The 21,935-nt window shown below is 38.0% G+C and overlaps 1 protein-coding gene across 6 annotated transcripts in view; it reads right to left on the minus strand.

The window, feature by feature from the left end:
• Window positions 1-21,935, minus strand: part of LOC126248925 (cyclin-dependent kinase 17-like) — a 209,359-nt gene that overhangs the window by 38,212 nt on the left and 149,212 nt on the right. For all 6 annotated transcript variants that reach the window (XM_049950427.1, XM_049950422.1, XM_049950423.1 and 3 more), the window contains 2 exons: window positions 20,466-20,576; window positions 9,110-9,243 (listed from right to left, as the gene is read on the minus strand). In XM_049950427.1, the coding sequence (XP_049806384.1) occupies window positions 9,110-9,243; window positions 20,466-20,576 (245 nt within the window). The remainder of the gene's footprint in view (window positions 1-9,109; window positions 9,244-20,465; window positions 20,577-21,935) is intronic.

The raw sequence follows: 21,935 nt of genomic DNA on the forward strand, positions 1-21,935 counted from the left end.
TACAATGCCTAAGATCTGTGTGTGTCATGAGTGTAATATAAAATAACTATGCATCTCAAATGAGGGATTAAATCACAAAACAGTGAATATGTATTACTTTTCAACAACACGTGTCCTGGGAAAAATACACGTCTAAATGAACTTTGTGAAGATAGAATTATTAACTCCATTAGATCACAAGAGAAGCAAACATTATACTGAAACAAGACAAAACTGATCATATTTTAGTACATGTGTTCAGCTGCAACAGTTCAAACTGGAAAACTAACATGAAAAATAAAATAATGAAGGGCTCATGAGTCTGTGACTAAGGTGGAAAGCTGCAATTTCTCTAACAAAGTACGATGAGGAAATCATTCTTCCCAACAGACATTCAACGTTCCTGTATCAATCTCCACATAAAGAGTTCTGTGGAACAAATAAATATAGAATCCCATGCAAGCAAAGACACTCTATGCCACCTGGACAGTAATTTCATTGGTGAACCCTGATACCACTGGCACTGCTGCACCTTTGTATATCTGCCACATAGAGGTTCTTGTCATAGCTAAACAATACTATTTGCTTTTATACCAGAGCAGTGCCCATGTCGTGACAGATAGTTATGCCAAGAACAGAATCAGAATAACCAATGCTAGTGAGGTACATGCAATACCTTTATGTATGCACAAAACAAGAGAGCTGTGAATTCTTACTGTAAATATGTGAGATTTAGAGGAACAATAAGTGAACCAATGATTCACAGGTAGAAGCAGTTGTTCAGTTTAGGATGTGAGGATATTCACAATGAAGAGAAACAAGCAGATCTTAAAAAGTGAGTGAAGAATTTGTGGAGAGAGCTGCAGTGATGGAGAGAAAAGGCATTTCACATTCCTGAGATGTATGTTTCAGTTTAGAAAATTCCACGAATAAATCAGCATGAAATTGTTATCGGTATAAATGGCACTAATCTGCTATAATGGTACACAAAGCTGGATTCGTACTACTGTAAGTGTCCCAGTAAAAGAGAAAATAATGCAGAAAAGTAATGGAAGGTACATATTTGGATATACAACGAAGAGTTGGGTTTTTATTATGATTTTTGTGAAGCATCACATCAAAATTTATTTTCTGAATCACAATTATAATTCACCAACTTTAGGATACTTCCAAATATCTTTGATAATGAGTGTTTCATAAGGAGTTTGTCCACGATAGGAACTGTTATGAATGACGCTGACATTGTAGCCACACAAAGAATTTTTAGTGTAATAGAACAGATCTCTGGTTATAATGTATTTTAACAAGGATGTATCAGATGTTGTCCAGGAGGCAATAAGCTACTGTGGATACATTGTCATAATCATGGACTGAACAGTACTAAATTGCAAATCTACACCAAATTATGTACCGGTATTTCAGCACAATTTTCACACACAGATACGAAAGCACCTACAATGCACCTTTGACCACATTCAGAATAGTGCACACAGATGGGCAACAAGAAAGGCACAACAAACATGTTGCTCAAAAAGATCTGTGCAACTAATCTTCAAGGTTTTTAAAAGTGTTTCAGATACAAATTCCACAGGTTTCAACAAGGAAACATTTACTGCTTTGTTTTCCAGAGATCCTATGGAAATAATGTTATTTTACACCAATTTGAAAATAAAAAAAATTACAGTCAGTCAGTGAAGAATCTTCTACACGATCGCAACAAAGCTGTCAATAAATTGAAACTTTTTCCTTACTCATAACGATTTTATACTAATTTCACCATTTTCTTCACATTCTCTTCACACTCATTGTCAGGTACACCCAAGTACAACTGAATCAGACATGAATACTGTGTTGAAGGGAGTGCTCCTGCTCCCACAGTTAATGGAATAAATCACTCCAGCATATGACTGAGATGTAATCACACTTCATACTGACTGTCAGTAACACAAAGCAGTGACAAGGACAAAATCTCAATGTCGTGTCATTGAGAACAGATGCATAGGACATGCCCTTATTGAAGTTGCGCACACACTGGCCTTATGAGATGCCGTTGTCAAGCTTATGAGAAAAAGAAAAAGAGAGAGAGAGAGAGAACACTATTCACTGATGCTCAAAGCTTTAAAAAACGACACCTGGCCTGAAAAGAACCAGTATGTAAATTAACATTTATAAAAACTGCAACACTAAGGATGCTATGTGTGACTTAGAACATTATACCATAAATTATATGTGTATTAGAATCAACAGACTGTACATGTTCTCCAACTCTGCAAGTTTAGTGTTATGCTACAATTAGCAGCTTTAAACATCATGGCATGGAAACAAAGAGGGACTAGGTATGTTCCTGGGGAATCTCCCTTCACACAAATTGGATGTGACTCCACAAAGGATCAAAATTGGTTGCTGGAGGAGGTGACAATCTAACTTTGAGGCAACTGTCCTGCTGAAATATGGCATGTGGATTGGTTTGAAGGTGAGGCAATATCTCAGTCTTCAAAAGTCTGCCTGATGTAGTGATTCCTCTTTGGATCACTCTCAATATCTAGAAGTCAAGATCACATGTATCAAACAAACACCAAACTACTCCACTTGACGTTTTCCACTATGTTATTCAAAGCCTGATATAAATGTGGCCATCACTGTAGAACAGCATGACATGAGACACATTTGAAAATAATATAGTTTGATCCTCAGTATTCATTGAGGGTATTTACATGCTCACTGTAGTCAGTTGGATTTGTAGCTTCCAGATAATACTAGCATGCCACCAGTGCAGCCCACCTCAGAGTATACATATCTCTACGTCAAACCAGGCTAGTCAAGTGACTTTGGGACAACACTCTTTGTCTACAATTTGCAATAATAGCAAAACTTGAATATTACAGTTATTTGCCTTGTTTTACTTGTTTGTCCAGGTTTAAGTTTTACTAACAGCTATGGTGCAGTATTGTCATTGCTATGGATGTAAAAAGAAGTGTGTGAAAGGAAGATGAGTTACTTTTCACATGTATATACTATTACAACAGCAGTATAACTATAAATGTCGTATTGATATGAGACACTTTATATACTGGAAAAATATTGAGACATGGTATTATAAAATCTTGCACTGCAGAGATAATTTCAGCAATTTTGTGGCCATATGTTTATGAGACAGTGCTATATTAATATACAGATAAAATTTATACACGACAGTCTGATTAACTGCCTCTAATTTATAAAGGTTCTCAAACCCTTGTGTGTTTCTAAGTATTTCTGCATGAGACAGTTTCCTGAACAGTGTCATTGGAACATAATTAATTTAGAACAGATTTCACAATATGAAACAGTGTGTGGGGGGGAGGGGGGGGGGGGGGAGGGAGAACACACACACACACACACACACACACACACACACACACACACACAGAGAGAGAGAGAGAGAGAGAGAGAGAGAGAGAGAGAGAGAGAGACCAATGCTCAAATTTTGGACTAAAAAAGAAGTGTCAGCCAGCAGCATTTTTTATAATTTTCTATTGCACCAATTCATGTTGTGGAATCTGTTCTATATATTTAAAAAGAGCACATGGTTTTACTTTTCTGATGATATGGCGAAAAAATTTTATAGGTCACGGTTGGCCATAGCATGCCAAACTTCAGGCATGCAGCATATGCAGGCCAAGGCCCAGCCTGTCACTAGATTTTGTTCAGTCCTTCTTGGAAGTACCCAGAACTGCATGACATTTGATTTAGCATTGCAGTGTGGTTGGCACAACTTTGAGTTCTGAAGGATCGTGGCACCAGCGCTTTTTACCCTTTGCTATTTGTCCGTGGTATGAAGGATGTTCACAGGACCGATGGCTGTTTGCACAAATAGAGCCAGTTCAGCAATCTATCACCACAGTCCTTTAAAATGAACAGGAATGACAGATGAGAGGGAAGAGAATTCTCAATTCTCATAAGCAACAGGTACTTCCTTTTTGCTACAAAATGACATTATAGTACCACGTAGAAAGAATTTAAACCTTTAGATGACAGTGAAAGAGCAAAAAATTACAATGATCAACAGCCGGGATTCATTGTTCTGTACATCGAGAAGCAGTTTGTAGTAAATTTGCAGGCATGGAGCACTCGAAGAAATTAGTGGTACAAATAGTAAAATTTATGAAGTCGCATCCATTATTCCACTTTCAGTTGCAACAACATTCGATGGAAAAGAACGAAGAATATGGAGACTTCAAAGATCACTGCAAAGTGAGTTGCTTAAGTGAAGTGGCATGCCTGGAATGATTTTTTTTTTATTTAAATCTCACTTTTGTTGGATCTATGAAGGAAAAAGGAGTGCAGGAACGAAAATTAGAACATCCGGAATGGATTGCACACTTTATATTTTAAGCAGACTTGACTGCATGCTGCCCACAATAAGATATTGCAAGGTAACTTCTTTCTTATTTGATGGGGATGCAAAAATTGCACTGTAGAAAGGACACATTCTGACAAACACAATCCAGTTCTCTAAGCTCACTGGTATTACATAAAGCATGAGGTTTGAAGAATTCATTGTGGCCTTGCGAGGATTACAACGATAGTTTCATAAAGGTTTCGGGGACACTGTCAATCTTACATCTGTTTTCAAGCTGTTTTTGAGACTGTTTGCTGTTTCCATTGACAGTGCCCCTGTGCATGTGCAAATGTAACTGACTCACTTGCAAAGTAATTCCAGTTTTAATTACAAAGCTTTTTACAGTAAAACTGTCCAGGATATCTACATTGCTTTTTTCAGGTAGGTTTTCTAAGTCTTCATAATGAGGTTGCAAAAGTACAACAACATTTTGATCGACATATTTGGGCGACAGATCTTTTTTCAATTATGAAACTGAATGAGTCACGATTATGTGGCAACTCGAGTGCGAAACCCAGTGATATTGCCTGCACCTGTCGTTATGCCGACAGTTTGTACCAGATAAAAATTATATTATGTCTTCAGTTCACCAAAATAATTAATGAATACTGAAAATTTGTTTTGCTTGTTATCTGTGTTATGAGAAATATGAACTCTTAAACCAAGTCATGCAGTGTGACTGTTCTGCCATTTAAATGCAGTGTGTTCGCTGTTTTCCCCTCCTCCCCCTCCTTGCACAGACAGCGTGGCATGGCAGTGGGGAATATATTAAGCAAGGCTGAGCACTTTGGCACTCAGGCCTGAGCATGGCCCATGAGCCGAAATCTTGATCACCTCTATTACAGATATTTTATTTGTCTATAAAAAGCAGAAGGGTATATAAAGAAAAATTGAAAATAATAACGGACAAGCGGATGGTGCATTCCATTGTATGATACCGATCATAGACACAATTGGAACATAGAAATTCTGTACACGATTAGCATCACGTGAAGGCAGGTTATGCACAGTTATAATTCTTTGTATGAATCTCACGCAGGAAAGAAACAATGTTAACATTGCTGAAGATTTCATGTGTTGGCAAAAATTTCATGGCAAGCCACGCATAATGGATTACTTTACCAAAAGCTGGCACTTGCAACTGATTATGAATCAAGATATACTACAGGAATTTCATCAAAAAGAATTTCAAATTTTCTAATTCATTTATTGTCCTTTGCTTTTTTTTCATTCATTTACCAGACATAAAATTAGCAGATGAATAAGAACAATGATAATTCAACATATATTGGACAACGTTCATGTAATAACCTTCTACAGACATGGGTAGATAAATGAAAAATGAAAATGATAAATGGGTTTCTAACATGAAACACAAAAGTGTCAAGCTGTAATGCTAGCCACTGTGCCATTGCTTCATTTGGAGTCACTGAATGACACAAAATATCTTGAAAACTTTGACTGTAGTTTTCTCAGAAATGGCCGAGTGTCTACCGATAAGCTGACACATGTGATTGTTTACTTTGACCCCTCTTTCACTGAGCAAAGTTTCTGGGAAATTGTGTTATGGCAATTGTCTTGTTCTCATAAGACACTCTGCATATAGTGATGGCAGGGTATAAGTGTGCTGGTAGCTAATGAAGTCCCAGCAGGATTCACTGGTTACTATCTTTGTACTGGGGATGTTTATTACAGGAGGTGTGATAAGGACTGCTGGTAAATATTTGAAAGTGTACAGGCACATCATATTCCCCATTCATTAACCAATCGAATCGAGCTGGAAACCTGTAATGAAAGAAAAGCAATAATGAAAGCAATGTTCGCATACTATGTAGGAATGGTTTGATGACCATTCCATTGACATGCAGTTTAGCTGTCTGACCTAGATCACATAATTTCCACCCTATTTGTCATGTCTGGGATGCTGGGGGCATGAATATGGCCTATTCCCTGAGCGAACTCCATTAGCTGCAACTGGCTGTTGATTGGTTATAGATGAGCATAGCTCTTTAACACTTCCTGTGTCTTATTGAGTCAGTTGTGACAAAGCAAAAGCATTGTCCACTATTTGGGATGTTTCTTTAAGTTGTAAACATTTGGAGGAGTAAAAATGTTAGAGTTTATTGTGAAAAGAACATACATTATCAAAGTGCAAAAGCAGTAGTATACTCTATACTTACCAGTATACATCTACATAAATACTTCAGATACCCCAGTACAGAGCTTGTTTACATTCCTCTGTACATGCCCTAATCTCTCGATCTTTTCCTCATGATCCCTACGAGAGGTACACACACCTCAAAAAAAGTTTGGAATATCACAGAGTTTGCTACAATAACTTCTTATAGTACACCCACTGATGCTTGTGCAATACCTTATTAACAAAATAAGCATAATTCCTTCTGAAAACAAGAACAATTTTGGTTAATCATCATCATCGTCGTCGTCGTCGTCGTCGTCGTCAGTCTCTAGTAGTGAGTATGTGTTCCCCACACATGGATGAGTCCTTCCACACTGCGAGGCAGTTTCTGGATAAGACCATAAAGTTTATTTTTTGGTATGTGGTCCCACTCCTCAATGACGGCTTCAGTGAGGTCCTGAAGACTGTCAGGTGGATTTGGACACTGTGCAATGGCCATCTTCAACAGGTCCCATGCATGCTCAATTGCATTCATGCCTGGGGACTGTGCTGGCCAATGCATTTGGTTGATGTTGCATCTTTGAAGATACTGAAAAACTGTTACGAGTATGGTGCGGTCTCACACTGTCATCAACTAGGACGAAGTTGATACCGACTTCGCACCTGTAGGACCTTACAACTATTTGTAGGACCTCTTGGAGGTACTGGACCCAGTCAAATTGCCGTAGATGGAAATTAGAGGGGTCTGCCATCCCATCATTACTGCCGCCCAGAACATTATATTTCCACCTGCAAATGTATGGACTTCCTGAACCTATTGGTGTTCCTGGTGTCATATAGTGCATCTCCAAACCCTAACATGTGTAGTGTCAAGTCATAAACCAATCCTGGTTTCATCAGCAAACAAGACAATACTCCATTCTGCAATGGTCCTATCTACGTTGATGTGCAAGAGCCCAAATTCTTCAATTGCGTCTGTTCTGTTGGTTCAATGCAAAATTTCTCACTGGTCTTCTTGAATGAAGAATATGCTGATGCAGACTTCTATGCACTGCTTGGTTTAAGATTCAAGTCCCTGTTGCTCAGGATAAGTATTTTTCAATATTTCTGGCAGATGATGTTGGGTGCCTGCGAGCTGACAGTTGGAGGAAACCCTTCTGCATTAGTGTTACCATATGAGAACGACCATTGCAAGGCCTATTGTCCATATTTTCCATCTCTCTGTACTTTTTCCACACCTTAGACACACAACTTGACAGACATGTAACCTATCGGCAACATCTTGCTGTGTATGTCATACTGAAAGTAAAGCCACTATCCTGACTCTACCAAAGGGTAGTATGCCTCTATGTGTAAAATTTGTTTCATTCAATATATTTATATAAACATTTCATGGTATTTTTCACTGTCTTGTTAATGAGTAAAACACAGCAAAAAAGTGTGATTCCAATATGGGTGCAATGAAACTGACAGATCTGAATGCAGGCCTTACACACCACATGGGCACAACCTGACTTAGCAAGGGATTTCCTCTTCATGTGTATCTGCAGTTGATGAAATTCATTCACTGTCCAATTTGCTGGAAACTTGGTATGGAAACTTGGCAGGCTTGATATGTAAAAGAAAATTTTCCCCTTTTTAAATGTTCTGTTCCATCTGGTACAAAACAGATTGTCTGTTATGAAGTTTGATATTTATGTTTTTTCAAAACCTGGAATGTAATGATCTACACTCTTTCACAAGAGTTACTTTCGAGTGACCCTACGCCCTCTTCTCGCTAGTACGTTGTAGTTTATCAGAACTAGTGGGTCAGTGGTCTCCCTCTACTTGTTTGATTACTTTTTTTTTTAACATTATCCTTATGTCTGGTTTTATGTGGACTGCCCTGATTTCCTCTCCTGAGTCTACTACTTCATCTCAGAGCAGCACTTACACCCAATGTGTCCAATGATTTGTTGAATATATTCCAATCTCTGTCTTCCCCAACAGGTTTTCCCTTCCTCTAGTACCATTTAAGTTATTTCTTGTTATCTTAACACATGTATGTGCCCTACCATCCTATCTCTTTTCTAGTTAGTGATTCCCACACATTCCTTTCTTAACCAATTCTACTCTTTATCACCACACTGTAATATGAACCAGCATTTGCAAATGAAGGTAGCTTACAGTCAAAAGTACAATTTGATTGTGTGTAAAGCTATGACATAGTCAGCAAAAACTTTGTGTCATTGTCTTATTTTGTTCTCTTGTGATTTCCTCACAAATAAAGACAAATGAAAAATTTTTGTTATCTAACAGATCACTCAATAAAAAGAGCTTTCACAGTCCAACATAAGATTTGTTTCATTAACCTACTATTTTATAATGTAACTTTCAGCAAATGAATGTCACTGCAACACTGATGTGTGACTGTGTATGAAATTTATAAGTTCCTCCTCCATGACGGGCCACATCGTAAAAAATCTTTTTGGTTTCAGACACAGCTTTGCTGCTTCCACTAACAATGTAAGGAACAAGGTAATCTACTTCACATAACCATAAAAGTCCTTTTAAGTTTGCTATGATATAAAACAACATAGTCAATACATGATTTGGAACACCTTACTTACCACATATCAATCTGAGTTGAATACTCTGTAGAACCGAGAAGCACATCTGGTGGGCGGTACCAAAGTGTTACGACTTCATTTGAGTATGTTTTTGTAGGAACAGACTTTGCCCTAGCCAAACCAAAATCAGCCAGCTAAAGAAAATAAACAAAAGGTAATTTTTATGTAAATCTGTGACATTTATAGTTCATTATTTAGTGATAAAAAACAATGGCAAATGTAGGAAATTAGAGTGGATTTAAAGCCATGTACTGATGCAGGCAATGCACATTTTTAAAAGTGTGCTTATTAATATATTAAAGTTGACTTGAAACCCATGAACAAGTTTTATTCACAATATGTAGTACTAGATATTTCCTAAAAGCCTGTCAATACACTGAAACAGTTAGTGTGAGAGCTTATGGACACAGCATTTATATATACATGCACCTACATTTAAACTTCACTTACCACTGTATAACATACTATGTAATGTAACATTACTAACTTTTTATTTGCCACCTTTTTAAGTGGCTAGGTGAATAGACTGTTTTTAAGTGTCCCTGCATGCCATTATTTCACTAATTTCACCTCTGCATTATGTGTTTATAAAAGGACAGGAAAAGAGGCGAAAGTAAAAACTGGTTTTAGAATCATAATTTAAGACTTGTTCTTGGAATTTGAAAAACAGCTCTCAATGTGATGCCCTACTTGCAGTTCGTCATTGAACCTTGCAAAGCACATATACAACACAGCTAACAAAGCATAAACTGATGAGCCAAAGCATTATGACCACTGCCCACCGCGAAGCTGAATCCCTTCTGGTGGTGTTACAGGCACGTGGCGCAATAAGGAAAGAATGTAAGTGAAAGAGAGATGAACGGACAGCCATTATAGAGAAGATGCGGGTCACAAATGCGAAAATATGCTGATATAAGCAGTTCTGACAAAGGGCACATTGATGTGGTGCTCCGGTTGGAAACGAGAACCTCTGAAATGGTGAAGCTGGTCACCTGTTGGCATAATACTGTCACAAGAACCCATGGAAAGTGGCTGAAGAACGGTGAAACCACGAGTAGGTCATATGGTATTGGATGACCACATCTCATCACAAAACATAGAGGTTGGAGGATCTCCCACTGTGTGATCCAGGATAGACAGCAATCTGTGGCAGATCTGACAACAAAGTACAATGCTGGTGCATAAAAAGTGTTTCGGATCACATCGTTCAAAGGCCACCACGGAACATGCAGTCCACATCACACAACCACTGTGTGTTCCTATGCTGACCCTACGACATCAATAGTTAAGTAGAACCCATACCGAGAAGCATCTCTGTTGTACTGCGTTTGGAAACTGGAGCAACACACTATTAAACAGGTGGTCATAATGTTTTGGCTCATAAGTGTATATGACCCAATGAAGGGTAGTGGTGACTCTGTATATTTACACATTTAGCTCTGGCACATAACAGAACACCATGTATTAATCAAACTGAAAATAATATTTCTTTCAAGGACACCTACAATTATAAAACTAGTATAATTTGTAACATGTGACTATGTGGGTGGAAAACAATGTGGCACACAATATTTTACACGGTAATGTGATAATGGAATAGATGATGATGAAAAGATGTTTATTTCCATTGTGTGTGTATTTTCATGGTACAGTGACTAAGTGAATGTGTGTTATGATTACTTTCACCAATAAATTACCTACTTTCAAAGATAGTGAAAAAGGACATTCACTGCAAATTGTTGCAACTAATTACAGAGATGACGTTTCTACCATTTCAGAATCAGTGACATGTAAAGCTAAGTTTCTAGAGCAAGCTGTGAAAAACCCTCAGAAAAACCACTAAAACATCCAACTTTCAAAAAGTAGACGAAGCTCTTTATATCTGGTTCACCCAACAACAAGAAAAAGGCATGTCTTTGACTGGTCCGATACTGCAAGAAAAGGCTAAAGAGTTAACAGAGTTGTCTGGCGGGGAGGGTAAAGGTTTTTTTTCTGCAGCTCTATGTGGTTAGAAAGGTTTAAAAACTGATAAAGCATTTGACAATTGAATATATGTGGAGAAAACTTATATGCAGACCCATCCATGGCTGATGTTTTCAAAACAGAGTTTGAAGACTATAGCCAAGGCTACACTAAGGATCAAATACACAATACCGATGTCACAAGTGTTAATTTCAAGGTGATGCCTTCAAAACCCTTAGAAACCTCAAAAGAAAGTTCTGCATTAGGACACAAAAAGAGGAAAGAATGGAGAACTATTATCTTAGCATAAAACACTTCTGGCACACACAAACTGCTCCAATGTGCATCGTGAAGTTGAAAAATCATCAAACATTGGAGGATGTGGCCCGAAATGCACTACCAGTTTTTTATGGAAGCCAAGACACTTTTTGGATGTCTTGTGAATTCTGAGCCACATGGTTTAGTGATAAGTCTAATCTGGAGGTTGAAAAGCTTTTAACTGAAGAAGAGCTGTCCAAAAATGTGATCTTATTGACATTTGCCTGTGCAACATTGAAGTAAAAAAGTTGCAATATTGCTGTGCATTTCCTTCCCCTACATTTTACCTCTCTCATTTACCCACTGCATTGAGGGGTAATAGTGACATTTTGGAAACCATCTTACAGGATAGTGATATGCAAAATGAAAACATAAATGAAGGCAGTAACTATCAATCACATAATTTGTCAATGTGTGCAAGCCTTGGATAAAGTGAAAGCAGAACCTCATCACAGGTGTTGAAGAAAACTGTATGATGGGCTTGAAGGAGACAACTCACAAAATTATGAACACCTGACAGAAATGGCAAATTTCCGGGTGCAAAGACATGGAAAAGTGCATGGTGGATGAATACGATGCCACAGACAATTCGCCAGAAATCACAGACCACAAAACGGCGTTGCAATCAAATGTTGACAGAACCGAAGAGCTCAAAGCAGATGACAGTGTGCCAACTGACAATGGTTTTGAAGCACTAGAGATAAGCCTAAATTAAGAATCCATTATCTTTCAACAACCTACTGGGTATAGAACAACACAGAAATTATAGTACATTTGTTGTTATTTTGGGTTACTGTAAGATTTGTAGAACAATGCAGTGAGTCAATGCTGGCTAATGTCCAAATGAATTTATTTTTTACTTATTTGGCGTATAGCATCCAAGTATGTATTTCAAAGGTGCGCTGTCATGAGCACTGTTCAACCATGTGGAGTATATACTAAGCTCACTGCAGAATCCCACAGAGTTGTTGCTGATGATCCTCATGTGGTTCCACAAAGATTTTGAATGGTGTGACATCACCAATAGAAAACGTTTAGAGGGATGAGTAATTCATCCCCTATAAATTATTAAGTACAATATACTGTATAATTATGTATTGTAATTTTAACCTTAATAAAGAACATAAGTTTAGTGTACAAAGAGATTTTAGAATTCATTTGAGTTAAAAACCTTTCATAAATACATACTGCAATTACAAAACAAAATACTGCAGTACACATTCAATGTTAACAGTTTAATCGAAAAAACTGTTGTCCTAAACGGTTGCGCCCCCCCCCCCCCCCTTTATTTTGGTTAACTGGAGTTTTACTGTATTACATTGCTAATATTAATTATATGATACACTACTTTTAAAAGTCTTTGGGAAGAGTTTTATTTAATTCACTCTTGAACTCCGCTATATTACAGGCAACACATTTAATATACTCTGGCAAGTTGTTACGCACATGTGCATGCATGTATCTTACTCCTTTCTGTACTAATGTTAAACCCCTGCAAGCTTTGTACAAGTTTGGTGGGATGCAGGCAACAACAAAAGACATTAATGAATACATGCAGTGTGATACTGTTTTCAAAAAACTGGGTATTTTTAAAAGAGTTCATTGCAGGGTGTTCTAGAAATACTGTCTGCAACTCAGTTCTGTAGTCTGAAAATGTTATCCCTGTAAGGACAGCTCCCCAAAAAATTATTCGGTAATTCTTTATTGAATATAAATAAGTGAAATAAACTGATTTCTTCATTTTTAAATCCTCTATAACTGTAAGTAGATGCAAATGTAGCTGAAATAAGTCCCTTCATTAATTCTAGGGTGCTGGTTTTCCAATCCAGGTTGTGATTTATCAGTAGTCATTAAAACTAAAAACTATTACTTCTTTTATTTTATCTTGTGCAAAGACAATGGTTATGGCTTCAATGAAAAGTACTGAACTGTACATGCTGGTAGGCATAAAAATTTAATGACAATCCATTTGCTTCAAACCATCTGTTACCGTGTTTGAATATTTCATTAACTGACTTTCCAGCAAGAGAACTACACTATTTTTTATACTTATATCATCTGCAAAAGGGGCAAAATTTTCATCTTGTGACAGGGCAGTGGAATATCTTGAAATAACTAAGACCCCAAAATAAAATCGTGGGATACACAATGTCTAGTTGCTTCAAATTCAGAGTGCTTATTGGTAGATGATGGGAATGGAGTTGATACACAGGGCTTTCTAACATGTTAATTTATGAGTAAAGGAGACCACTCGCTAGCTTTTGGATGAACCATTTTATGAGCTAGCTACATTGCGCTGACTGCTGAACATACAAAGCCAGGACAGCAGTTCAGTAGGTGGACTGAGGTTCTTGTGTCAGGTGGGGTGGGAAGAGGTAGAAAGAGGCAGGAAGTGGGAGGAGAAGTAGGAGAAAGGGTAGTTGGCAGCTCAAGGAAGATGCAGCACATGTGTGGGATTGGAATGTGGGAGGCAGAGGCAGTAGGTGCACAAAGATGATGACATGAGGGAGTGGAGAGGGAAGGGACGACAATACAGAGGAAGATGAGGCTGTTGAGTAGAGCGTGTAGGTGAGGTGGCTTAGTGGAGATTGAAGCCTGGAGGATTATGTGAGTGAATACTGTGTTACAAGTCATCAGCATTATTTCGAAAAGCTTGTGTTCGAGGGGGAGCTAGATGGACCGACAGTGAAGCAGCACTTTAAACTCTAGCATGTTGTGCTCAGCAGCATGTTCTGCCACTGGGTGATCAACTATGCTCTCAAGCAGTTTTGTGTGACTATGTTCGCATAAAATGCTGTGCACAAATTGCAGTACAGCTAGTATGACATTGGTGCTTTCACAGATAGTCATGCCTCTGACGCAATAGGATAAACATGTGGCAGAACCACAGTAGTATATACTGGGTAAGTGAACTGGACAAGTTGTGTAGCTGAGTCTTCCACAGGGATATGACCCTTGTGGCTAGGGATTGGGAGTGTGGATGGGACAGGATGTTGTGTAAGTTGGATAGGCAGTAGAATACTATTTTAAGAGGGGTGGGAAGAATCATGGGTTGGAAGTTCCACAATTCATGGCATGAAGATAAGTAGTCAATACACTGGCGAAGGACACGATTCATTTGCTCCAGTCCAGGATGATACACTGAGTGACTTTTGGAGTGGGAGACATCCCTTTGTAGCTGGTTTTAGAGTGGGTGGTGGGTGGATTAGAGGTGTGTGAGAATATGGTGTGGGAAATCTGTTTGTGGGCAAAGGCACACCCATCAGTTGTCTGATACCCTAGCCCATTAATGCCAAATTTTGCTGCACCATCCTAATGGGTACATCCATCGTACATCCCACATTGATTTCTGCAATTACTTTATGCAGTTTTGCTTGTCTGTTAGTACAGACAACTCTATGCAAGCACCGCTGTTCCTGGTCATTAAGTGAAGGCTGTTGGCCACTGCTTTGTCCCTGGTGAGAGGTAATGCCTGAAATTTGGTATTTCCCTTACAATTTCTGAAATGGAAGTGCCATGTGTTGACCCCAAACAACCATTCTGCGTTCAAAGTCTGTAATTCCTGTCATGTGACCCTAATCATGTCGGAAACCTTCTCACATGAACACAAATGACAGCTCCACCAATGCACTGCCCTTTTATACCTCAAGTACATGACACTATCGCCATCTGTATATGTGCATATTCGTTATCCCATGAATTCTGTCACCTCAGTGTATGTCCACTATATATTCCCCTTAGTGTATGTCCACTATATATTCCCCTTAGTGTATGTACACTATATATTCCCCTTCCCTGCTTCTCTCTTACCCCCCGCCCTTTCCAACATGGCCCCCTGATGCTGCATCTAGCAGCTGATCATCCTATCCCTACCACATTCCTGCAGACTCTTACAGGCAGCACTACAGCATCTTCCCCCATCCTTTCCTCACTCTCCCTCCTCATCTTCTCCCTCTTGTTGCTTCTGTACCCTCACACCACCCGCCCGAGATTCCTACTCATTTCAGTCAGGTCTCAGCACATGGAAATGACAGTGGCCAAAAAGTTGTACGTGTATGAATGTGTGTGTGTTCTTTCTAAATCTGGAGGAGGAATGTGCCTGGTAGTTTAGTCTACTTTTAAATTTGCGACTCAATGCCTCCTCTATGAGGTGAGTAACAACCTATCCTATTATTATTATTATTATTATTATTGTAAGCTACTCTCTCTCTCTCTCACACACACACACACACACACACACACACACACACACCTTTACACAGAACACCAACAAATGTATGCCTCAAGGCAGTTTGTGATTAAAATACACAGACTGTATTGTAAGCTTTTGAAATTTTAACAGTATACCACACCTTCATGCACAACATCTCTCCTGTAAGGTCTGCCTCTGGAGCTGGACAAACATCTTAATGATGCTTCCTCATTAAGTAAACAAATCTGAGGTGAAATAAGCCCCTCTTTGTATCTTATCTATTTTTTTCTATCAATCCTAGGGTTCCAATCTCAGGGGTAGTACTTAAGTACTAATTGAACAGAAATTTTGTAAGCTACCTCCTTCATGGATGGACTACATTTCTTGATGATTCTTCCATATAAATCTGTTTCACATCTCCTTCTCCTATGACTAGTTGTATGTGACTCTGCATATTCAGAGATATTTAAGGTATGTGACTGCTTTCAGTGACTGAGTGGCAACTGTGTAATTAGACAATAATGGGTCTTTCCACATATTTATGAGCAATATATTACAACTGTTTATACTGAGGGCCAATTGCCTCCCTGAAATTTTCTACTGTCACTTCTCTATACACAACAGCATCAGCCACCAAGAGCCTCAAGAAACTTCTAACATAATCTACCAGGTCATTTATATAGGGTGAGTCACGAAGATATGCAAATATTTTGATATGGTATTCTACAAGTAAAACTAAAGAAAAAAGTTCATATAAACATAGGTCCACAAATGTTTAGTTACGAGTTACGGCTAGTAAAAGATTATGCCTGAAATTTAGCAACTTCGCTAATATGAAGCCATCACAAAATTGTACAAGGTTAAAGTAAAGCACGATTTCCATTTATTTTTTTGTTATTGCTCTGGTGAATCTAATAAAATGTGTCCCAGACGTGTATCTGCAGTAGTTTTCCAGATCATCCAGAGAAGCAAAAATTATTATACAAGTAAATTTGTTTACTTTCCATTAAGAATGTAGAAACTTTTATGTCATTGTTGGCAACCGTTAGTAAGTTGTTTCAGTCACTTCCTAATCTTGAAATGAGTTAGTTTTCTGTATTGTTCAGTTTATGAGGACAAAGTCAATACACGTGAGGCATTACTTGTTCACATTATGAATGTAATATATGAAATTAAGAACAACCCTGTGAAACTGAAACGAGCAACAAAATCTGTTCATGCACGTGCAGCTAAATGCACTGAACTCTGAGACATTTTGAACACTTACGTGAATGTATAGTGAAATTGTATGTACACTGTACTACTTCCTTAACACTCAGGTTCGTATTTTCTGGTTTAACATGAATTCACGTGTGCTATGGTATTAATAAAAGCAGATTATCTGACACATTCATGCAGTTTCAGTTAACATTATTATCGTCATTTTTCCAAAATTCTCTATAACTTCTGTTGACAACTTTATGCAACGGTGTGGAATTTAAAAAACAAATTGGGCCAAGTAGTTAATAAATTAAAATTTTTATGAAATTACATCTTTGCTTCTCTGGATGATCTGGAAAATTACTACAGATATGCATTTGGGACATGTTTTACTAGATTCACCAGATCAATAATAACAACACAAATAGAAATTGTGTTTTACTTTAACGTGATACAGTTTGGCGATGGCTTCTATTAGTGAAGTTGCTAGATTTTGGGCAAAATCTTTTATTACCCATAACTCCATAACTAAACATCTGTGGACCTATGTTTATGTGAACTTTTTTCTTTATTTTTACTTGTAGAATAACAATTAAAATATTTGCACACCTTCATGAATCACTCTGTACATAGGGTGAAAAAAAAGTATACAAATTTTTGAAGTTTTTAGATAAGATAAAACGACACCCTTTGTTATGTGACAAAAATGTCACAGGTGCACTGTTTCCTGACTAGAGGTTCATGAAAGTTTTGATGTGTGATGTTCAGAGGTGGTGTGCAAAATGCTGTGTGTTGAGTATTGCTTAGAGATGTTACTGACCTCTTAGAGGTTCTTTTTGTGGGTGGAGATGAAGCATTTGGTGTATGAGAGACTGATACACACTCCAGAAGAGCTGGTCGCCAGTTTGGCTTAAGCTGCAACCTGTTTTTTGTGAAACACTTGGTTGTTCTGATAGTGTCAGACAATCATAAGCACACAGATGCCAGTTATGCATTACTATAAATGGATGAACTTCAACAACATCTCTAAAACAATATTCAAAATACAGCCATTTGAACACTGTCTTTGAACATTACTAGCATCAAAACTTTTGTGGACCCCTAGTGGGTCTTTTTGACACATAAAAAGTGTTTCTTTTTATCTCCTCTAAACATTCTAAAATTTTGTATACACAGTTTTTTTTACACCCTGTAAATCTTGCTGATCCTGTACTGAACCTACAACATTTCCTTGGGGTATGCTTGATGCTATTTATATGCCGAAAGATTTATTTTTGTTAAAAATGTGCTTGACACACTTTGGTGATCAATTAACAAAAAAAAGGATTAACTTGAAATCCATGGTTTGGTGGATGTACAGTTAAGTGCCAGACTGTACATCCAAAGCTTTGAATTTGTTTCTCAGGCTTTTTTATGGCACGTAACATGACTTTCCTTCTTTGGGACTGCTCTGACTAAGTGAAATATAGCATTCTGCACCATAGTTAACATTCAATGTTAAACTGTAGATCTCACTATAATACCCTAAGTGAACTGATTCAAAGGTCAGAAGAAGGACCGCCTATATCTTGTGCCAGTACCATGCCTAGCACAGCAATATCATTTTCAGGCCACATTTCACACTGATGGCTGGAAAAAAAGGTAGGAAACAAATGAATAATTCATTATGAAACTATAGTCTGGGAGACGAGTCTTTGGTATTGACAGCTCGGTAGCGTCTTTCCGTTGCCTAGCGACCGCAGGCAGGCAGGCAGCCAAACTGCTTGAAAATGTTTCGGTCAAAAAAGACGGGAGATTACCATGAAGAAATGAACAGTATAGTATTTCAAGAATGGTTCGAGACATCGCTTATGACGAATCTGACAAGTCCATCAGTGATTGTTATGGACAATGCGCCTTATCATTCCGTTGTTCACGATAAGGCACCAACCTTGGCAACAAAAAAAGACGATATCATTCAGTGGTTGAAACGGCGAAAAGTAGATTTCAGAGAAGATTTAAGGAAGGCGGAACTGCTTGAAATTGTGGCACAAAAGGAACCCCAATTTCCAACATATGTAATTGATGAGATTGCTAAAAGGCACAGGCATGAAATCGTTCGGCTTCCTCCATACCACTGTCACTTCAATGCAATTGAAGGAGTGTGGGCGCAGATAAAAAATTACATTGCTGCAAACAATAAAAAATTCACGATCTCTTAAGTGGAAAATCTCCTTCCAGCAGCTATCAATAAAGTGACAAGCGAGACGTGGGCTAAAATTGTAAACAGCACTGCAAGTGCCATCAGAGAGGCGGCCAAAACCGAAGGGGTTGTGGAAGAATGCATCGAAAATTTAATTATACATCTGGGAGAGAGCAGTGATAGTTCGAGTAGTGCTGAGGAAGACAATGTCAAATCAGATTCTGACAGTGATGTGAGTGGTGTTTTTCCATTACAGTAACTACAACGTATTCAGGAATGTAAGGAGGGAGTTTGCTATCGATCTACAACCAGATCATCATATTGTGAGTACTTTCTTCAGATTATAACTCTTAATACACTGACCAATTATTCTGTAGCTTGTAGTAGAACAAATTAATAATGCTAATACTTAACAATGGAAACCAAAACTGCTAATGTTCAACAACTTGCGAAAATAGTTTTCATTTCAGTTGTGAAGCTTAACAAATAACTTTATTATGTTTCAGCATCTTAGATACTTGTACTAAATAGCTCTTATCAGTTTTCGAGTTAATATATTTCAAGCATCAACTTTAAATCAATTCACGCGTACCAATACGACTTGTATTTTGTCTCGCTTTTATTTCTGCTGCTAGAGAATGCGTGTAGCAGACAGGGCGCCGCGTGCTGTGAGCCACGTTCGGCAACAACGCCATCTGCCCGCCGGAACTGTCAGTACCAATCACTCGTCTCACGGACTATAAAACAGGTAGATTTTGCAACCTAAATCACTCTATGCCCACTGGATAGCCAAATGCAGCAAAGAGTTGAGAATATCATTCAGATGGAGGACAGCTGGTGGCAAAGGAAAAGTGTAATCTTCCTGAAGTTTGCCAGAGTATGAAATCAGGTTTGGTGTACTGTAGTTACACTGTTTGTTCAGCCTAAGATATTAAACCTAATAAAACTCAAAAATAACTCACACAGAGGATTTGGTATTTTCCAACACTGACAAACTAGAAGGAGATGTTATATGACTATCCTGACAAAGTCAACAGAAAAAAAGAAAATCAAACTGGAAATATATTTATGGAGTCAGAGCTAGCTGCCAACAGTTAAGAAGAAGAAGAAGAATAATGAGAGATATCCTGTAGATTAAACTAAAATGAATTACATTAACAACACTAGGCAGCACATAAACTAAGTTCCTCATAACATAGACCTGAAATAAGCGAAATCACAAATTAGACGAAGAGAAATGGAAGGAAATGGTGAACAAAATAGTAACTGGCTGGCAATGACGATTTTGGGAAATTAAGCTACTCTATTTAGTGTGCTTCAGGGATCAGCTGGACTGATTCATATGATCATGTAATAAATACGAGGTAATATTATTTCACAGTTTCATGGCATTGAGGAAAGTTCTACAGCAATTAACAAAAGCCTTATGCTACATTATATTGCATTTCTTCCACAGCCCAAATAATAAAAATTTTTGAAACAAAAATTTGCCATTATTTTACCTTTAGTTCACCCCTTTCATTTATTAAGAGATTTTGTGGCTTAAGATCTCTATGTAGTATTCGCCTTCGATGACAGTACGCAAGACCACGAAGAAGCTGGAAAAGGAATATCTGAAAGAACAACAAATTAAAAAAAAATTAATATACAAACTACGCAAACTGCATTATGATCACGTGCTTGGGGAAAAAAGCATTGCAATACACGATACTGAAAAATTACATTGTAATTGTTAAGGGTTGTTAACATCATCTTCAGAATAAATCAAAAGATGGCATACTGCAACTTGGAAATGCTTTTAATGTGGTTAATTAACTGGCTTGTATATACAAGACAAGTACTTTAAGAATATTACTATCCCTTGGCAGTTCCTACAATTTTCTGAGCGAATGATACCATTACTACACACAAAAAATGTACTTCCAGTCCAATGCTGCCCCATAGTGCAACGGTGCTCCTCATGACACTTGCACACTGGTGCAGGTACCCACCAGGCGGTCCTATTACGAACACTGTGTACATGCACGAACAGCTTGGCCACTACAGCCTGCATGTGCTCTGACAGTGCAATATGATCATGTACTCTATGGCCTGACTGAAAGACTATACCCAAGTCAGCTGACTGCACACCCCTGCCCCCTGGAGATCAGAAATGGAACAAGTTTGAGTCAAAAATTGAGGGTTGCATACATTAGAAATCAAGGCACCACTTTTACATCAGTGATATACTGGCTTCCTTTCTTCCCACAGTTCTGTGAGTGTGACGAGTCTGAGAACAGTGACACTGTGGTCACTTTCTACTCATTGACTAGTTCTCTCTTGCTAAGGCGGAAGGCTAGTCGTGACATAGTACGGAAGTTAAGTGTGCAGTCTTACTGTAGTAAATTAGCACTGATAGAGTGGAAATGACTGACTTTTGGGATCAGGTGAGCCCTAGTGAATCAATGTTTTGTGAGACAGTAAAGCGTGTAAGAAATAAATTAAGTGATGCAGTGTATACAATTGCCAAAGTGCAACTGATATTGTTGTCTGGAAAAAGTTTCATGCTATAGTCCATATGTCATAGGAAAAAACATATGTGCCCTCTTAAATCAAAATAAGGCACAGAACAACATCACTGTTGTGTCCCTGTAACCAAAAATCAAGCTATCTGTGTGTTCTTTTGGCCACAGAAACTTGTATTTATGGGCTAATAGCAAGTTGTGTCACTTATAATTCATTTTTGTAACTTTCTCAAAGACTGCTGAAAATTTATTTTAAAAATTAATCAACATTCAGGGGATACATTTTATCCTCATTTTCTTATACTGTCATCACAGACAACTCAGTAACAGGTTGAAAGTATGTTTAATTCAACATAATTGTTCACACACAGCCACTGTATTTGTATATAATACTCATCATGCCCAATGGTTGTCTATGTAGCAGCAATGGCACGAGTCCTCGGTGAACTCGTGTACTCGCTCTCCTTT

Source organism: Schistocerca nitens, chromosome 3, assembly GCF_023898315.1.
Source record: "Schistocerca nitens isolate TAMUIC-IGC-003100 chromosome 3, iqSchNite1.1, whole genome shotgun sequence".
NCBI classification, from domain to species: domain Eukaryota; kingdom Metazoa; phylum Arthropoda; class Insecta; order Orthoptera; family Acrididae; genus Schistocerca; species Schistocerca nitens.